Below are 20,920 nucleotides of genomic sequence, written 5' to 3' on the forward strand. Positions count from 1 at the left end.
AACCCTTCCCAGTGCTGGGAAGACAAACGTGCAGGGCATGGTCACGCACGGCTTTTCACATGGGTGCTGGAGATTCGAACTTGGGTCCTTGGGATTGTACAGCAAGTACTCTGCCCCCATCCTGAATTCAAAGCCAGCCTGATCTACAGAGTGAGTTCCAGTACAGCCAAGGCTACACAAAGAAAGAACAAGCAAAACTTAAAAAAAAAAAAAAGATAAGAAAGAATTTCAGCGGGCTTATGGGCCATCACAGTAGGGACATGGAAGACAGTGGTGCTGAGCATGGTTTGAACAGTGGGGGTCTGACTTAAGAGGTTTCAGAGGAGAATATTAGTATGTGGTCTGGAGATTGCTTTTGTGATATTTTGGTAAAGAATGTGGCGGCTCTCTGCCCTTGTCCAAAAAAAACTGTCTGAGGTTAAATTGAAGAGTTTTGTATTAATTGCATCAGCAGAGGAAATTTCAAAGCAGCCTAGTATTAACTCTGTAGTGATATATTTTTTTAATCTAACAAATTAAGCTTTCCTGAAGATCAGAGTGCAGAACTAAGCCGCTAGTTAGCCATAGAGCCCAGGCAGTGGTGGCGCACACCTTTAATCCCAGCACTCAGGAGGCAGAGGCAGACAGATCTCTGTGAGTTCAAGTCCACCCTGGGCTACAAGTGGATAATATATTAATAGATATACAAAATGCCTTAAATTCTGCTAATGGCAGAGGCTGAAGACAAAAACATTTAACACAGATATCATAATAGGCCACTATTAAACCTTAAAATTGTGAGGAGAAAAACCAAATCCATAAAGCAAACTTTATTTAATACTGGCTATGTCCATATCCTGGGTTCCCAGAGAATGGTGCCAAATTAAGTTAGCTGAGCGCTTGTAAGGGCAGAACAAACAGGGACAGAGTAATGTACCTCCCATCTTTGTCCAGCTGAGAGCAAGTGTACATCTTGATGTACTTCCTGTCTGCATATCTCCCGCCTATATGTGGTCAGCTACACCCTGTGCAGTTGGGGCAACCAACCTTGTTTGCAGAAGTGAGAACAGGCAACTTGTGACTTGTTATCCTCTAAGAACAACAACCCCCAGCATTCCAGGAAGTTAGCTGTCCTCGGGCAAGTGGGACTTATAGGTTAACTTTACACCTCACACCATCTGGGTCTCCTCTAAATACTAACGTCCAGCCCTTCCTGCTGTGTCAGTACTAGTATGTCAAGCAATATGCACAAATTACCTGACTTAATAAAACACTCTTACAAAATGGATTTTAGAAACTAAACACAGAGAATGTAACTTGCCCAAGTTCTTGGAGTTAGTAAATGGCTGGGACTTGAAGCTGAGCATCCAACTGCAAAGTAGAAACCGAAAAAAGTACAAACACCTGAATGGTCAAACACATGTAAGCTCCAAAGAGTTAAGGGCTGAGAGGCAACAAACCTGTAAGCAACTATCACGATGCCCACTAGGTGTCAGGCTTGAGTTGCAATGGCATTTCCTGGGACGCAGGGGAAGCCCAAACTCTTAACTGGAAACATTTGAAGTCTGGCTTTTTTCCTCGAAAATAAAAAAAGTATGGCAGTTCCTTTCGGTATAAAGCAGAGTGCTTTGTTTTCTCACTAAACTAACAAGAGTTAGTCACCGCTCTGCACTACATGCTCCAACCGATTCCCTCATTCAGGAAGAAAACCCAAGTCCCTGAGAAAGCCTAGAACCCCCAGCTCCCGGAACCTCAGTCTTCACTCACTCCAGCCGCCTGTCTTTGAGACGTTTGAAACTTTTCACAGAACCTTGCACGGTTGACACAGACCTACGACAGTGTAGCCACGGTGTCAACAAAAACCCTCCAGACACCATAAAGCAGATGTAGCCGGTCCTTTCTGCCCTAACACTCTACTCCTTTAACCTCTCGGTAACACTTGGAAATTCAGATACCCTTAGGTTACATTAGCTTCCTGTTGCCCTCTGGAATTGTTATCTGGAAAGTATTGTGTTGAGTGACAGGGTTATGGGTGTTTGTCCTGGTTTTCTTTCTGTTGCCAAGACAGCAACTCTCACCAAAAGAGACTGCAGAGTGGGAGCAGTGTTGGTGTCCCCTTACGCTTCCAGGTCACAGTCCCTCAACGACAAAGTCCAGACAGGAACTGCGGTGGGAACCTGAAGGCTACTGCAAGCAGCGTTTCCCAGCTGATCCAGGCAACCTCGGGACTGAAACTCTATTTTCAGGTTGAATTGGTAAAGCTAACTAGGCAGAACCCAACAGATAGATAGATAGATAGACAGACAGATAGATAGATGGATGGATGGATGGATGGATGAATAAATAAATAAATAAATAAATAATACTAACTTTAACTCAAGATACTTACATAAGAAACTAGAACTCAGAGGCATTTTTATTCGAAATATTTATACTAATAATATAAATATAAAGACATTGAATGCTGGGAAGTAGGGGACATCATCTGTGATAAACAATGCCCCATTGCACTTAACCCCAGCTGTGTGACCACGGGAGCCACCGCAGCCTACTGAGAAACACTGAACAGAAAGCGCGGGCAGCGTTCATTCACCTGAGCCCTACACTCACTCCAAACCCAGCCACCAGAAGAGTGGTGTTCCACCACAACTGGAGTGGTGTTCACTCCAGTTCCCCCACCAGAAGAGCCCCTAAACTGCAGTGCCTGGGGGAGCCTTTCGGTTCCCCTCCCTCCTCCTGAACCCGAGACCCATTTACTTTTCTTTTGTCCTCAGCGATAGTTGAGCACCGTACAGCCTTCTCCGCAGAGACATGGCATCGGAAGTGCCCCAGCTCTGGCTCCCTGATCCTCAGCTGATCCACACTGTTTTGCTGTATGTAAACTCAGTCATATGACGACGATCCGCGGTTTCCTTTTCCATTCTCCCCATGTCTGCACCCCATAGGACTCATTGCTTTTTTTATGTAATAATTATTAGCCCTTTTAGACAAAATTTTGGCAAGTCGGAAAAAATAATCTACTGATCACACTATGGCTACCATCAGTTGATAGAAGTGCATGGCAGGTTCCCGTGGACCCGAGTCATTTTCCAGGCCCTCCACCCTCCCTGCCTGGAGAGCAAAGCAAAGCCTAAGCAGAGTTGCACTGAAAATTATTTTTTAAACATTTCTTACAGTTTATTTAACTTTATTTTATGTGCATTGGTATGAAGGTGTCAGATTCCCTGGAACTGGATCTTCAGACAGTTGTGAGCTGCCATGTGGGTACTGGGAATTGAACCCAGGTCCTCTGGAAGAGCAGTCAGTGCTCTTAACCGCTGAGCCATCTCCCTAGCCCCTGAAAATTATTTTTTAAGATTGTGATATAAAGACATAATTTCCCCCTTCCCTTTCCTCCCTCGAAACCTTCCCAGGTTCCCCTCCTTGCTCGTTCGTGGCCTCTTTTTTCATGTTACTGTTGCATGCACATAATGAGGTAAGGTCTTCTAACGCACATTAGAAGTACAATGTGAGTTGGGGTTTTGACTTTTTACTTTTTAAATAATATTTTTGCCTGCACGTATATACATAGCTGCATTCCTAATGCCGAAGATTTCAAGAGGAGGGTGTCGGATTCCCTGAAACTGAATTTACAGGTGGTTGTGAGTCACTACAGCGGGTGCTAGAAACTGAACTCAGGCTCCCTGTAGGAGCAGCAAGCTGAGCCATTTCTCCACCCCGTGGTTTCATGTCTGTGTCTGAGTGAGCAGAGATGCGTGTGTGCCGCGGCATCCATGTGGTAGTCAGAAGGTGTTTCATCCGAATCTGTGCCTCCCTCTCCTGGTACGGTTTGTGCGCCTTTTGTACCTACCATGAGCTAGGGCGAAGGCCTGGGGATTGAACAGAGACATACATACAAAGAAACCTGGGTCATTCGTCAAGAGATAGCCAAATGCCAATTTTATTTAGCTTTCTGCAAGGTTAATACACTTTTGCCCCAGTAAAGGAGATCCCCTCCCAGCCAGATGGGGAAGCCAGGCCCGAAGAACCTGGCGCTGTGTGAGAAATTCCTCCCAGGCAGGGGGTGGTGGGTGAAGGGCAGTGACAGACAGTTGAGAGGGGATTAGGCGCCATGGGAACTCTTCTGGGCAGGTGGGAAATTACCATTCCAAACGTTTAACAAAGCCTACAGCTAGATCACCAGGCTAAAAACGGAGCTAGCACAGAAATTAGCAGGTAGCTTGGCTGGCTAACATAAACAGTCCTTGTATTTTGTGCCTCAAGGAGCAGGGGGGAAACCCAGGATCCTACAAGAGGGTACCAGCAGAGTTCTTGCCTTCCACCTTGTTGAGGCAGTGGGTCTCTGGTTTTGCTACTGCTGCTGCTGCTGTTGCTGCGACTGCTGCGGCTGCTGCATTGCACACTCCAGGCTACGGGGCCATGCTCCTGCCTCTGTCTCCCAGCTTCCCACAGGAGTGCTGTGGTTCCGGAGGCACACCAATACACCTGCCTTTGTGTGTAGGTCGTAAAGGTTGAAATTATCAGGCTATCAGGCTGGTGCGGTGTTTTTACCCAGCAATAGCTCCTGGCCGCAGATGACGGTTCTTTGTTTTGTTTTTAAATATGGGAGAGTAACCTTGGGTAATTTACCCTCAGAAACCAATTTTCCTGAACTACTGGTGGTTTCTTTATGTAAAAAAGATGAATTTCAAGTAGAGAATATTCTGATGCATTCTTCTCATGAATTTACAATCTGCGGTTTTATTTGGGTATTTCCTATTTAAGAAGATTTAGTCCTATGCTTTGACAATTGACAGGAGTATCAGTGTTCCCTTAAAACCCTTCCCTTTCACTTTGAACTAGAACCAGGAATATGCTAAGCCAATTCCATTAATTTATTTCTTCTCCTTATGGAAATGTTTCAGATAAATGTAGCTACTTCAAAAGGCGTTAACACAGAATAGCCACTCATTTCAGCGGATTTGATTTTTACCCTAAAACGGTGTATCTGTGCAACCACGGCTTGACAGCTGAAGGCTTGCTCGGATGAAAGGTCTGGCGGAGACCCTAACAAATGGTGAAAGGGCCCACAATATTATTAGGAACCTGGCTGTCTTACAATAGAACATAGTGGGCAAACCAGCCAGGAGTTGTACAAATGCATCTTAAATCCCTAATACATTCTGATGCATTATGCTGTGATTCAGATCCAAGGTGACAAGCACCAAAGGACCACGGCGAGACGAGACCCTTGTGCAACCAAGGCTGAACAGCTGCGCACCTGAGCAACCGGCCTTGGCCTGTGTAGCGGGTTACAGCAGTTTCTATTGCAGTCTCAATTAAACAAAGCCCTGCTTTAGCTGAAATTTTCAGGTGTCCAACAATACACACGAAAGGCATCCATGGTAAGAATCAGGAGTTGCTTTTCTTTGGAACACACAAGAAGCAAGCAGGACTCTGGCCTTGAACAAAGAATAGAATCGAGAGGCCCAGGGGATGTAACCCCACAAGACTGTTCTGCTTCTCAAGGACATGGGTGTACTGAAGGGAGGACAGCGCAGTCCTAAGAGACTTAGAACCAGGCAGCTGCGGTTCTAGATCTCCCAGCACTGTCGATGCTGATCTGGGGGGAGCAGCTGCAGTGCTGGGAGAGGCAGCTGCGGTGCTGGACGGGGCAGCTGGGTGCTAGGAGGGGCAGCTGAAATGTTGGGGGGGAGCAGCTGCAGTACTGGGCGGGGTAGCTGCGGTGCTGCGAGGGGCAGCTGCGGTGTTGGGAGGGGCAGCTGCGGTGTTGGGGGAGCAGCTGCGGTGTTGGGAGGGGCAGCTGCGGTGCTGGGGGAGCAGCTGCGGTGTTGCGAGGGGCAGCTGCGGTGTTGGGAGGGGCAGCTGTGGTGCTGCATCACCGACACAAAGGAATCACAAGGGTGACCCAAACCTGAGCAGGAAACTCCTTCACTGCGGACCTGGCAGTGGCACACCAAAGTGAAAGAACTGAGGATGAAAACATGATGATCCTTCCCCTTATTTGGATACCAAGGACTAAATTTTCTTGCTAGAGTTCAAAACCAGAAGCTATAGAAAATCTGTGCCAGAATAAAAATAAAAGGGAATAAAAGTGATTTCGTTCCATCCAAACACACAGTCAACATGGCTCTGAGCAATTGGCAGAACATGACCTTTAGCAGGTAAGAATCACAGTGAGGGGTTGGAGAGATGGCTCAGCAGTTACTTGTTCTGCAACTGTGAGGGCCAGAGTTCGAATCCCAGCACTCACAAAAGCAGTTCACCTGTAAAGGGCGAGCGGAGATAGGAATATCGCTGGAACCTGCTAGCTTCTGGCCCAGATGAGAAAGTGGGAACACTACCTTCAGGGAGAGACCCCGCCTCTAAAGAGCAGGTGACTGGAGGACAAATCAGGTGCCAGAGGACACCTGATGGCCTCTACTGACCGACACACATATAAGTGTGCATTCACACGCAGACATGAACAAGTAAATCTTTAATTTTAAAAAAAAAACTCACCATGACCAAAGCAACCCCTTTAATGTGTATGAAAGGCAAAGAATGAAGTCAAAATGGTTGTATTTTTATTTTGGCTTCTACTTTTCATTCATGAAAATTTGCTTTTGGGGAACGCGTCCACTCTCGGCAAGCTGAACGTCCAAGCACACTGATGTTCTGCATCAGCACTTTCTCTAACCTGCTCACCGGGGACACCCGGATCACCACGTGCAGGAGACAGGCTTGCACTTCCCCTGTCACCCCTAAAAAAGTTTCCACACCAGCTCCCCAACCCTGGCATCTGAGGCTGCTCTTCTCCTTTGTTGCATTATGAGACAGGTGGTAAGTCCTGCTAAGGGTTTGACTTGAGTAAATTATTTAAAGCCTGCTATGTGTGACTCTGCATCACAGATGAGTACATAATCTGGTGTTTACGGAAACGCTAAAAATAATGAATGCTGGCTAGAAAGCTCCTTATGTTAAATGAATATATGGATTTCTCAGCCCGTTATCTCTGCACCGATAAAACAGAGCGAAGGTACAATAAATTATGAATGTGGAATTTAGGAATTTCCTAGGCATGGAAAGGCGCTGACACATACTTATGGCATGGAGAAACGATACTGGTGACGATATGAAGCAGAGGATTATGATGAGCCTCCAGCAACATGAAGCACTCAGTGTTCTGGTGTCACACAAACCCTATCTCTAACTTCTCTATACTCCTCCTACTCTCGACTTACTTCCTCATTCTTCATTTGCATATTGCTGCTTCCATTCACCAATGGTTAAAAGATTTAGAACCACAACACTGGCCTCACACTTTGTACTCACAATCATTTGACATTCAAATATATTGTTGGGCACCCAACCTCCTTCTAAGCTATTATAAAACATGGTGTATTTTTTTTAATTATTCTTTCCAAGTTTTATTCAAGGCAGCTCATGCTTTAGTTTGCAATATAAAAAGATATCAAGATTCCTGGCAGTGGTGGGAGAGGCAGGCAGAGGCAGGCAGATCTCTGAGTTTAAGGCCAGCCTGGTCTACAGAGTGAGTTCCAGGACAGCCAGGGCTACACAGAGAAACCTGTCTCGAAACAAAACAAAACAAACAAAAAAAAGTAAGGTGAGAATTCAGGCCGAGTGAAAAGAAAATTATTCTGAACCATGTGTATGTATGTATATATAAAATCCAGGCTCACTCAACTTCACTCGCGATCCTCCTGTCTCAGCGTGGTCAGTGCTGGGCAGCAGACATATGTTCCCATGCCTGCATATTTCTAACTACTACACAATTATTCAAAATTAAACTGGATGTCAATAAAAAGTTTATCAAATATCCTACCATCTCTTCCATATCAAAAAACGATCCGAAGCATTCAGTGTGCCGGAAATGTGGAACTGGTGTGATTTTCTCTTGGTGGTGGGATGTACTTCCTGACTGCACAGACCTAGAGCTAAGTGGAACCTGATGTCCTCCAAAGTGGTTGCAAGGAACGCTCAAGGGCATTGTTTGGGACATGCTAACCTTAAAGGGTTCACTCTGGAAAATAGGAAGTATTGGAGGTCATGTCTATACCCACATCAGGGCACTTCACAACTGAGCCCCAGATTTCCGCCCCATGCTGTGCACACAGAACTTGCACTAGTCTACCCCACGTCCAAATCTAAAGGCAGTTCGGAGGAATATGTTAGGACCCCGTTAAAAGTCCAAGATTGGTTTCAGCCTTTCACGAAAAAGTGCCCATCCAAACATTTATTTTTCACTCTCCAAGCTATGAAAAGTCTTGCAAAGTACAACATCGGTTCCTGCCCAGTTTGGGCCCCAGTGCCTGGTACCGAGGGCTTCTTCATAGATGTACCTGTTAAGTCCTGTTAGAAGCAGCGGTGTGGTTCATGCTTCTCCACTGAATGTGTGTCTTGCTCTCACACACTCTGGGACAGCCCCTCAGATCCCGAGTCCTCCGAGAAGATCCAAAAGGCGCGGGGCCAGCAAGCCCTCCCCATTTCCATCATTGGAAGTAAATGACAAACGGCTGAGCGGCTCACCAGCAAGAAAGTTACGATGCCACAGCTAAATGCTCAAACCCCAAACCTCAATTGTTTTTATTCCCTCACAGAAGAGCTTCATGAGGTGTATGGCTACTGATCCACTAATGAATCTCCAGATGTGAACATCTGGATAGCACAATATGCTCATTAGCTACTCCCCTTTGAGACTGGACTTGTTAATCCTGACCCAAAGCTAAAGTTTGCTTGTGAATGATGAGCACAGATTTGCCCCTCCTGTGTTCCTGGATAACCAAGCATCTAAATGACCTGAGCCATGCAACTACGTTCTAATGAGCCAAGAACTGCCACAAAAAGGTGTGACACAAGGGGGAAAAAAGGCTATCGGAGTCATATATATTATCAGGGGAAATAGAATTATAAGTTCTATTATAAGAAAGCTGTGTATATAATGTCTTTATAATCTTTAGAACCTTAAAGGTAAGAAGTTTTTGTGCCATTTGCCTTTCTACTGTGCGTGACTGAAAATGACTACTCGATTCCAACTATGGCCACGTGACTTGAGATTGATGCTCACACTTCATTCCTCTCTACGAGGACGGCTTTAAATCCAATAGGAGTGATTCATCATCTACTCTCACCTGAGGTTTAAAAGTCACCTTCAAAGGCTCAGGAGGTGGGGGGTCCCCTCCTTCTTGGGGAATGTACCCTACCTTGGCCACCTCCTTTTCTGTCTCACTGAACTCATCAGGGTGGAACTCGTGGATGGGCCCCAGCGCCAGGCTACCTGCAATGATGTCCACACCCATCCCTCTGTCTCCCTCCTGGCTCTCCGCCTTGGGATCCTTTGGTTTCCTAAGGCTGCGTATCTTGAAAGCCTCCTTTGAGGGGGCAGCATTTGAAATTGATTTCTTAAATCTTTCTCCTGACTGTCTGAGCCGCTCCCCTGACTGTCTGAGCCGCTCCCCTGACTGCCGCAGCCTCTCTCTCCTCTCGGGTGTGACGATTCTAGTTCTAATTCCACTCACTTTCTTGTCAAAATTCTGCCGCGTCTTCTGCATGTTTTCTTTGGAAAATGCCTTCTTGATATGATCAATGTGCTCCTTGCCTGACTTTTTAAACCTGGCGGATCTGCTTTCTTCAACGTAATATTCTTCATCCGAGGAGAGATCTATCGGGGGATCAAAGACTTCCTCGTCCTCCTCCTGGTTCTCAGGCAGGCTTCTGTCTTTAACAACAGACAGGGATGAGGGGCACCGAATATTCTCCTGAAGGGCAGAAGAAGAAGAAATGTGTGATTCCTGCATGGCGGGCATCAGCTGTCACCTCTGACCACACCTTACGACCCTCCTCCATACTGTTTGACCCCAGGCTGCATTTCTCAGGGTCTCTTTCTGTTGGCTTTTGTCTCACTAATATTGTTCCTTTGCTTCCCCACTCCTGAGATGACAGTCTTCTCCATCAGCACAGGCATCTTTCAGTGAGAGGTGCAAACCTCAAGGCCACCCATCACCTCTCCACTTGAATTTCCTTCCCTTTCTCTCTCAGCACCAGTGACCACTTGGGTATCACACAAGGCAGGGACCTCAGAAACATCACCCCCAAATACTCCTCGCCCTCTTGTCCCATGGGCAACTAGTCACCACCAATAACACTGCAAAATAATGTCTGCTTCTCGCTTCTCCACCCACGTCTTAATTCAGCTCCTGGGAACCTCAGGTCTCACCTTGGGCATCAATCCCCTCCAGTCCCTCTCCTTCCAGACCATTATCTGAGAATTTTCCGAGAACTGTTTTTACCACACAGTCTGATTATAACCCATTGAAGACTTCTAAGAGTCCGTCAGTGCTCAAGTAGAGAACGTGAACCTTTGCAGGATGCTTAGAAAGTTCTGACCTGATCCTACTTTCTCTCTTCTCCAGCCCAGACACATGCTCCATTCTTGAGGGACTCAAACAGACAAGGTTTTGAACCCTCTGTAGAAGAGGAGTCCACCCTATGGCACCCTGGATGTAAATCCCAGGGTAAGTATGGATGTGGCCCAAATACATGTGCAGAGAGCAATGCTGTATCTCAGTATCAAATAGACACTTGCACCCTCCACCTTCGTATATGTGCCTGCTTCTGTCTCCAACACCCCTTTACCTTTTTTAGCTTCACAAATGACAGCTTTCCTCAAGAATCAATCCAACTTCCCCCCAAGTACAGAGTTAAGAAGGCCAGGTCAAGAGAGGCCCTGTTGGCCAATAGTAAGGGCAGGAATTACTATTCTGACAGGAAGACTTCTCAAGGTTTTGAGGACAGCAAAGACATGATTTGATCCATGCTAGATGTTGCACAGGGTCACCTTGCTGAAAGCAAGCCACAGGGTAAGACAAGCAAGAACAATGACAGGACAGTACTGAGCTTAAACAAAGGGAAGGTAGATCGGAGAGGGTGTGTGGGGGCAGGGAAAGGGGTGAGGTGTCTTCTGGCTGCAGAGGTGCTCTGAAGGTCAAACCCATAGGACCTGTTGCTAGATCACCATTAACTGAGACAGGCACAGAAGCCAGAGAAGGAACCAGGAAGGAAGGGTGGGACACTGTCTTTGGAATGGGCACTGAGTATGCAGACAGAGAGGCTGAGTAACTGGGACTCAGGAGGGAGAAAAAGGGTCAGAAACAGGCACTCAAGAACGATTAATACGGCCATGAAATGAAGAGTCATGGAACTCTTGCACTAGAGAGAGCTCAGTTGAAGTGTTTGCCACATGAGAGAACCTAAGTTCAGCCTCCAAAGCCCACATAAAAAAGCAAGGCAGAGGGGAAGTGTTTGGGCTCAGTAGGTAAAAAGTACATCAAGCAAACCTGACGGCCCGAGTTCAGATCCCTTGGAAGGAGAAAATCAGTTCCCAAAAGTTGTTCTCCAGATTCCATACACATGCCATAGAGCACACTTGTGCCCCCCGCCCCCCCCCACACACTCCAAAGTCAAATGATCAGAAGACAGAGTGGTGTTTCATTCAAAACTCCTCGGAGAAAAAGGGGTTTCTCAAAACTCAGAATTAAATTGACTTTGGGGAACTCCAATAGATAATATACTAGTCCCAGAATGGCTTCAGGACAAGACAAGGCTCCTGCCAAATGAGTCATTTTAAAAGTTTTATTTTGCTGCCATGGTGGTCCATAACTACATCCCCAGTTCTCAGGAGGCTGAAGCAGGATTACAAGTTCAATACCTGGACTATACAGTAAAATCCTGTTAGAAGAGAGAAATGAAGAAGGAAGGAAGGAAATGTTTAGGCTTTGATTTTAGAATGTTGGGGGATTTTGAACCTATACGTGAGTAAGGAAACAAAAAAGGGAACCACCAGCCAGTAAAGAAGACAGAACAGCAGGAGTGCAGGACCCCAGAGGCTGAGGACAAACTGGCTTAGGAGAAAAACCAAGTCTGCCAAGTGTGTCCGAAGAAAACTGGCTAAAGACAAGCCAGCACAGGGTACAGGTAAAAGAAGCCTGATATGCTATTTAGAGATTATTTCTAAACCATAACTGGCAAAACTTTGGGAAATGTGAGAGTTCTTAAAAACTGGACCATGAGTTGTAATTTCAAAAAACAAACAAAACAACAACCAAAAAAAATCAAAACAAAAAAAAAAAACGAACAAAAACAGCTAGCATTGAGATCCATGTTTATTCTATTCAACAGATTCAGTAAATACACAAAGGAAGATGTTTGCACACACCCTAAAATATAACCAGCCTGATAGTCAGGAAGGCATCCTTAGAATCTTTTTCCTTAATTTAAATTACATTTTTGGCTACAAGATTCAAGTGCCCATGAGCCTCCCTCTCCCCAATGAGAGAGGCAGAAGTGGGCGTCTCATAACTCCCTGATGAATCAGAGGCGGTGAAGTTATTCCTCTCCTTCCTGGCACCTGCTGTGGGGAGCAGCCCCAGCAACAGTGTGGGTTGGGCGAGCCTGAGAAGGTATAATTAGACAAGGAAAGAGTCAAAGGGTATCTCTTGGTAGGTAGACATCCTCACAATCCTGCAGGGAAGGCACCAGACATAGGGAAACGGGAATCACTAGCCCTTTTCTTCAAACGCACCGCAGACAGTACAAAATCAGGCTTACAAACAAAGGTGAACACAGAGAGGCAAGGCTAGAAAAAGACCTTGCCTGGAAATCTCTCCCAGTCCCTATGAATCCTTGCCACTGTGCGCTAAGGGTAAACACTCTGTACTGATAATGGAAGGTCGTAGGGGTGAATTAGAGTTGGCATATGAATACAGCCACATTTGGATACGAAAATCCAGGTAACTTCTTGTTTTTGAGACAGGGTCTCACATAGCTCAGACAGGCCTCAAATTCTGTGTATTTGAATTCCTAGTCCCCCTGCCTCCTCCTCACGAGTGCAGGGGCTGTAGGTGTGCACCAGCACACCTGATCTAAAGAATCATTTTTGCAACAGAATGAAAACTGTGGCTCAGAGTAAAGTGAAATTTATTAAAACGAATTAATAGAAAAGTAACACAGATAGACATTTTAGACACACAGAACTCTGGGACTTAGCATTTGAGGATGTTTCGAAACTTACTAGGTCACCACAGACTTGTGCTTTAAAAAAGTAACTGAAACTATGAGAAGATACGTTGTGTTTCATGCCGCGCATGAGAGAGGTCACCAGGGTGAACAAGTGTTCAAAGAGAAACGACTTGGGTATGAATGTCACACCATTTTCAATGCCAACATCCAGAATTTGGCAAAAGCTTAGCCATATACAACTGCAAAAGGTAGGATACCAATATTTTGTTTATCTGATATTGTTTTTATTATTATCCCTTGTTACCAAGTTTATCTTTGTCACCAATATAAAGGATTATCAACAAGGAAAATCTCAAATGAAAATGAAGATATACTTTAGCTGACCAGCTTGGTTTTGAAATAATTTTAGAAGGGAAAAAATCTTCAAAAACTATGGGAATTGATTAAAGCTAATTTTGACAGCTAAAAATAACCATGTAAATATCATACACACCTATATATATTCTAACATCTAACAAGCATATGAATCTGAGTCCTATGCCCATAATATGAGACTTCATATTTTCCCTGTACACATATAAAAGATAGCAACCGTTTTTTTCTAACAAATTCTTGTGTAATTTGAACAACTAAATTTCACAGATTCTTCAAGATATTCTACCTTAAAAGAAGAGGTTTGTCACTAACTAGTGCCGCTCAGTTCCTTCATGGAACTATAGGATCCAAAGACAGAGAAAATAGCAGTAAGTTACAGAGAGTAGAGACCAATAGAAAAACAGCTTTTAAACGGGAGTCAGAGAAAGAACTGCATCATTTGGATGGCTCCAACTGGAATTTTTGTTTCCTTGCTGGGGCTTCTGTCAATCCTGTGGGAAAACCTGGTCCACAGACCCAGGGACTACCAAGTGTACTTCCTGACATAACACATGCCAGCGAAGGGTAAAAACCCAGGCAGGGGCTAATGCCCCTGTTATGTGAGTGGGTTTATTCCGCAGTTCCATTCCCAGCTCACCACTGTCTGCTCTGATACTGGAATTGATACCTGAAGTATATGACATTTTTAAGCCCAGAGAAAGGCCTCCGGAGGCCTGGAAGGGTGACAGAAAAGGACACTGGCCCACTCTTCTACCTTTGAAATAAGCACCTCCTCTCTCCCCTCCCTATTATCCTCAATAACCTGTGAACTCTCAAAAACAGGTCCCAAATACCGCTCTCCCTTTCCAGTGTAACTCGACCACTCAGCAGCGCACTCTGGAGCCCTGACTAGGGCACAGAGAACGGGAAGGTTATGGGCCCTGTTCCCACCAACTGTGTCTGCACTTCATTTCATGTTTTACTATTCTAGGGGTCTATGCCACGGAATTCTGCTTTTAAAAGCATATCGCTGTGCACATGTACTGACGGACATTCCCACTAATGATTTTAATTAATGACTTAATGATTTCATGCTTAGAACCAACTCCCCGGCACGAAATTTGGGGGCCCGAAGACTTGGGAATTTGTAAAGTTCTTAACATACACTATCAAAACTGTCTTCTAGAATGTGGTGCCAGCTACTTCTCCCAATAGCGGGGCAGGGAAAGCCGTCCGTTCTAACGTTCACGCTCTGGATTTCGGTTCTGTGACGACCACTGTTTAGACGGCTGAGAAAGGAGCCCTGCTCTCTTCTACTCTGTAGACTAGAAACTCTTCTCTCATCATTATTCTTCCCTAACGAGGGGGAAAGAGTTTAACGCGTCCCTTTTCACTTACAAGAGCTCAAAAAATACTGCAGACATTGCATGTTGCCACAGGGACGCTCCATTTTTTTTAAAGTATTGAGCAGTGATAGGAACTTAGCAAAAAAAAAAAAAAATCCAACGATGCACACAATTACTCTACAAAATCAGCTAAGTAACAGCTTTTTGACTGAGTAAGGAATTGCCTATGGAACGTATATATCTGTGTTACTATAAGAATATAAAAAAATAAAACTTAAGACGGAGTGCTGGCTCACATCCATAATCCTAGCGCTTGGGAGGCTGAGGCAGGAGGATTGTCGTAGTTTGAGGTCAGCCTAGATTAATACATGGTGAGGATTAGATCAGCATGGGCTAGAGGCTGGACTGTCTCAAAAAACAAACAAACAAACAAAAAACAGTAAAAACTTTAAAAATAAATCATGGCTGTGTGAGTGTGGACTCCTAACTTGTTTTCTTTTAGGGGGATGTTGTATAGCAAACGCAAGCCTCAGTCGTGTGGGCGAGTTCTGCCAGTGACCTACATCCTCTGCCCTTCCCAGCTGCTTCTTTTAGGTAACAAAGATGGCTTTTTAACTTGAGATTTCTTAGGACCCTTTCAGCTCCAGCATTCTAAAGTCTACTGGGTCACTGTGTTTAATAGGACTCAAATGCTGAAAAAAAAAAAAAAAAAAACCCTAACAGAATTAGGTTTCAAAGGCAAGAAATAGCTTGAGTCGCAAGCCACAGTTCACATTACATGACCAGTAAGAAGCTCGGGCCACGGATGGCAGAGTGTCGGTTAGCAGGAATGGTTCTACCCTGAGGAGGCCACGCAGCGAGCTCCACTACATACCACAGACCGTGGCTGAGACGTGACACTAGAAACCTCTGTGACCGAGACTACAGTCATCAAGCTGAACACAAGCGAAAGCTTACCTGGAATATTACCACACGGAATTTGTTTTTCTTCATTATTTCTTCTTGCTTGGTTTCAACTTTGGTTACGTGAACCTGCTGCTTCTCCACCCTGGCCTTCACATCTCTGACGTGAGCGCTGACTTTCCGGGTCTTCTCAAACAGCTTGTTGACGATGTAGCCCGTGTTGCTGTGCGACTGTGAGAGCTTCAGCAGGTCGATCTGGACAGACTTTATAGCGTTCTCCATCTCCCGGTGCCTCTCTTCTATCCTCTTCTGGCTGGCCTGCACACTGTCCACAACAGTGGCCACCCTGTCCAGCACAGTCACAATCGTAAGAGCGGCGTCTTGGTCTTCGTCTTCAGTCACACTTGACAATCGATTCTGGTGGATTTTACCAGCATTGGAAGCGGACCCGTTGTGCTCCATTTTCCTTCTTCCTCAGCAGAAGATGTCCTATAGCAATCGATTCCTATACTCGAAGCCAAAAGTCGGCTCGGTAGCAGGCTAAACGAAGCTGCTTTAAGGGCTGAAAACCGCACCCTGGAGAGTGGTCAAGTATTTATAACTACAAATGCCCATCCGTGACCGTCCTGCAACACGAGCCCCTGCAAAGCACCGGGGCCAGTTCCAAACATGCTTGCCGACTGACTAAGGGCCTCAAATAAGACCGTGTGGGTGGAAAGGGAAAGCTGCCTGAAGTTCACTAAAGTCACTGTGTTACTCATAAGAAGCCTGCAAGCCAAGCAGCTTGGAACATTGAGCAAAGTTTTTCTCTTTGGATCATTTCAAGCAATAGTTTGTACAACTATTGTGGACTACAATCTTCCTTTCCTGTTAACTTCACCTATTACCAGTACTAATAGATCAATGCCAAAGAATACAAGAAATAAACACACAAAACAGACCATATAGTGAAAACATTATATTATAACATGCTTTTCCAAATCAAATTATTAAAATTATTATTTAAGTTTGAACATAGTCTTTAAATCCTACATGCATAATTTTGACTAGCCAAGCTACACATTAGACACCTTGACACATTCTACCCACATTTCAGACCCTTGAACACCAACAATCTATTAATAGAGCTACTACAGGACAAATTTGAATCAGAGGTCTTGGGTCATTTTGAAGCTCCCTTTCAGAGCACCAATCATTAACAATTATTTCTGCATTGTATTCACAAACACTGATACAATTTGTATATTTATATTAAAACAAATGCCATGTTTAAAAATGAATGTGGATTAAAGTAGTTTAACTGATAAGTAGGTTTTATGCCAATCTGCTCGTTAAACAGCCTATCTTGACAATATCTAAATCTATTTTCAATGAGCTGCTCCATCATTAATTCCCAGTTATCTTTTCAAATTATCAGAACTATATCTTCGAAGAGAGAAATCATCGACTCAGTTCGTACAGCTTATAAATATGTTACATCTAACACACACAGCTTTGCAGCTCATGCAATAGGGGCAGTGTCTTAAAAAAAGCAGGTACTAAATCTCAAAAACATTTAGATATCTATTTAAACACAGTGTCTTCTAGATTTTGTTTTTCCGTAAGAAAAGTGATCTGTAAACATCTTTACTTTCAGTTCATGCTTTGCCGTTTGCTGTGGTCCTTGGAGAAGTCTGACGTGACAGCCACTGTGAAGCGAGTTCGTCGTCTTTGCAAAAATATTACATTCCACGGGGAAAGAACAATTCTTAGTATTACCATGTGGTACAAATTCGTGAAACCCATTTCTGTATTTAAAAACATAAAACGGAGACTACTAAACAGTCCAAAACTGCTGTAGCTAAATAGTCTAAATACGAGCCAACAGTACTACACTAAAAATGTCCAAAAATAAGGCCTCTGAAATAAATATTTCCATTCTTTAAAAAAAGACGTAATAAATGCACATCACATGGTCAGTGTGCATATAAAAGTCAGCAGTTCACACCATTCGGGATGAAGTGTCTGAAGTAAAATGACCTAGGTTTTGCTTCTGTCGCCGTCCTCTATTGTTCTTGGGGCATTTCCTGTTGCACGAAAACACAGAAAGAAAAAAAAATTATTTAGCTAGGAATGTTTAAACTATGTCAAAGTAATACCCGGTTCACACACTGCGCCGAGTTAGGAAACAAAACAAGACACTGTTTATTTCAAGGCAAGATGAGGACAGACATAACGGCTGTTTGTTCTTTGCTAAATGGCTGGGCGTTGGGAGGGATCACACTGGTGAATTAGGAACGGTGCCCATGCTGCTGATACACGTTTCTGAGAAGGACGCCTGCCTCTCTGGCCTGGCAGCTGCTCGGTTCCGGTGATGAATCACTGTGACGGTAGAAAAGATGCTGACCTGGCCATTTTCCCTGAGCATTATCACGGCACCAAAATGGCATGAAATGCTTCGCTGGAGATGGAGTAGCATTGCGCTGAACATCTCTGACAGTGTGCGCTCAAGTCCTCTAATGCAAGAAAACAAGAGGAGCTGGTGTACACCCAGCTACAGCAGGCCACAACACTGCACTGGAAACAGGGACCCTCAGGTGAGAGATTCCAGAGAGATTTCAGGACAGGTCCTCTAGCTCAGTAAATGTGGCCCTAATGTAGAACAAATCTCAGGACAGGGAATGAGTTTGTTTCATGCTTTTATTCAATTTCAAAGAGGACTGCTTTGCCTTAACTTAAAAGGCTTAATGACAACGTTTATGATGGTTTCAAAGGATTTTCTCTCACTAATCCTTATAAAAATAGTCTGGTGGAGACAAGGCTGGGATCGCATCCATTTCATAATGAAGAAGCTGAACGACAGGCCAAGCAACCGGCTCTAACTGCCACTAAACCACCACGGACAGGAGGAGCTCCAAGTTCCAGGTACCAAGGTTTTCCCTTCTATACAGTAAAGAGTTTGGCTGAGACACATTCCAAGTCCTGCCAATCTGTCATTCTAGGAGTCTCAAAGCATAAAAGAATATTCCAAGCATAAAAGAAGAATCTACGACTCACAGATAAGTGGGCCAGTAGGAACATCCCTTTAAAGGAAGATTCCTCATAAGCAACAGCCATTGTGGATGAACAGCTGTCTCCTAATGGACTACATAGGAGAGGCGTGCCTTAAGAATTCAGTGGTGTGGCCCAAGAATGGAATCACAATATTCCACACAAGATAGCAGGCCATTCGGGAGCAGGGTGGGAAAAAGCTGTGCTCCTTTTATTACAGGAAATGTTGCCCTGATAGGGAACAAACGTCAGGGCAGGGTTACCCCTCTCCCTACCGCACTGTGCGTTCCTCTACTGACGCACTAAATGCTCTCCCCTTATTACCCATCTTCCCCAGGCCAATCAGTTCTGCACGTGGCCTTTACTATGGTTCAAACGCACAAAACCTCAACAAAGGCAAGTTTGGTTCCTGCCCCCATGCAGCGGTCATATCTGGTTGATCTATTCCCAGCAGGACTCACCAAGGTCCTGCCTTCTAGAGGGCTTCCGTTGAAAGATGAATGGCCCAAGAATCACCCGCACGGGCACACACAGCACACGCACGGAATCCAAACCCAATCACTTCCCTGTGCTAGCCCTTGAATGGCCACAGGCAAAGTAGTTAACCTCTGAGCCTGTATTAAATGGCCACAGCTGGCTAGGCTGTTAAATGTTTTTTCCCCATCTTCTTTTCCTGTTGTCATTGTTTGTTAGGCCATTATGTCCCCACTTTGATCTACTGCCCAATTTTATGCTCAGTAGTCTTGCCTAAAGGCAGATCATCTGTTCTGTGGAATAAAGCACGCCGACTTTGGTGCCTAAACTTCATGAAAAATATCAGCTACTCAGAGAACACTTTTCCATCACTTCTAGATTTATCATTTTGGCTCCAGGGTGCTGGGACTACTTGAAGATCTTTTTCCAGGCCTTGGATAGAAGGCCAATACATCCAACCAGCTTGTCAGTATCTACCGGATGTGCTATGGCTCCCTGTCCATTGTAAGTTCCAGTTTGGCCGGACACATTCCTACTCACTGGGAAAACACCCATTTACTGTTAACTGTGCTGCAGGGAAATCTTTTAACATAGAATAAATGCTTTTAATTTTTTACATTTAGTGTGTGTGTGTGTGTGTGTGTACATCAGAGGACAACTTTGAGAGGTTCTCTCCTACCATGTGGGTCCTAGAGATCAAACTCAGATTATCAGGGTTGGTGGCCAGAGCTTTAATCCACTACTAGCCCTCTCGCTGGCTCCTGTGCTTTATTTTTAACACATTTTTTTTTTTTTGAAACAGTGTTTCTTTGTAGCTTTGGAGCCTGTCCTAGAGCACAGTGTTTCAAAGCCTTTTACTTACCACTGTAATCCGGATATAGTTGAGAAGGTTATCTCTAAAGTTGATGGCTGATTTCTTTCTTCCTATACTTACTACAGGTAAAGTATATTCTCAGGCCATAAAACACAATTCTGCAAGACTTGAAGCATTGCTGCATGGCTCCTCTGTGGATGCATTCCAGAAACTCTGACTCAACCACTGTCCCTGAATTCAGCGCTCCTAGTCCACAGCTCTAAGCTCCCGAGCCTCCTTGACTTCATGGACTGTTCTCACACCTCCTCTGCCTAGAACCCACGTATGTCCCTAGCTCTGGAAATGAGTTCCTACACATATTCTAAAGAAGCAAGACAGAGAGAAGTTAGACCCACGGAGAAATCCTGTCCAGTGGACTAGACACCAGAACTGTGGCTGATGAATTGGCCAGCTTAAGGCTCCTTACATGGGGAATGGTTTCAGGGTTTGCTCTGATTTACAACTTTCAGGGCATCATTTGAAGTCACCACTCGACGGCCATTACCTACCTGGTTATGCACATGACAATCGCTACTATAATGGCGATCTGGACGGCTCCAATGATGGCTGCGATGAGGACGTGCGTGAGCTTCTGCCTACTTGGTACTACGTAGAGAATACTGAAGTCCGTCTTCTCACAGTGCTGACCAGTGTAGCCAGATTCGCATCTGCAAGGGGGGAAGTAATCCCTGTGAGAATTACATTTTCAATACAGCATTTATTATTCATTGAGAACGTCACACATGCATACGATGTGGTTGGATCAGGTTCATCTTCCGCAGTTAACTTCTAGATCTACCCCCACCCCGTCCCATCTTCATGTCCCTTTTTTCCCTCCTTTTTCTCTCTTTTATTAATAGAACACTGGGTTCAATCTGTGCCGCCCATGTACAAATGGGTGTGAGACATCACCAGAACATAACTGATTTGTCAGGGACCATACACCCCTAAAGAAAACTGACTC

The 20,920-nt window shown here is 44.8% G+C and overlaps 2 protein-coding genes across 2 annotated transcripts in view; both read right to left on the bottom strand.

The window, feature by feature from the left end:
• Positions 1-6,484: 6,484 nt before the first annotated feature.
• Cavin4 (caveolae associated protein 4) lies at positions 6,485-16,410 on the bottom strand. Its single transcript, XM_048419973.3, has 2 exons — positions 15,654-16,410; positions 6,485-9,737 (listed from the first exon to the last, which is right to left on the bottom strand). Exons 1-2 carry the CDS (start codon positions 16,059-16,061, stop codon positions 9,060-9,062), a joined length of 1,086 nt encoding a protein of 361 aa, XP_048275930.1. The 5' UTR covers positions 16,062-16,410; the 3' UTR covers positions 6,485-9,059.
• Positions 16,411-16,544: 134 nt separating this feature from the next.
• Tmeff1 (transmembrane protein with EGF like and two follistatin like domains 1) overlaps positions 16,545-20,920 on the bottom strand; it is an 81,576-nt gene continuing 77,200 nt past the window's right edge. Inside the window, exons 9-10 of the mRNA XM_048419765.3 lie at positions 20,466-20,624; positions 16,545-17,665 (exon numbers count right to left, since the gene is read on the bottom strand). Of these exons, the coding sequence (XP_048275722.2) occupies positions 17,581-17,665; positions 20,466-20,624 (244 nt within the window). The 3' untranslated portion in view covers positions 16,545-17,580. The remainder of the gene's footprint in view (positions 17,666-20,465; positions 20,625-20,920) is intronic.

This window comes from Myodes glareolus, chromosome 16 (genome assembly GCF_982192425.1).
Source record: "Myodes glareolus chromosome 16, mMyoGla1.1, whole genome shotgun sequence".
Classification (NCBI taxonomy): Eukaryota; Metazoa; Chordata; class Mammalia; order Rodentia; family Cricetidae; genus Myodes; species Myodes glareolus.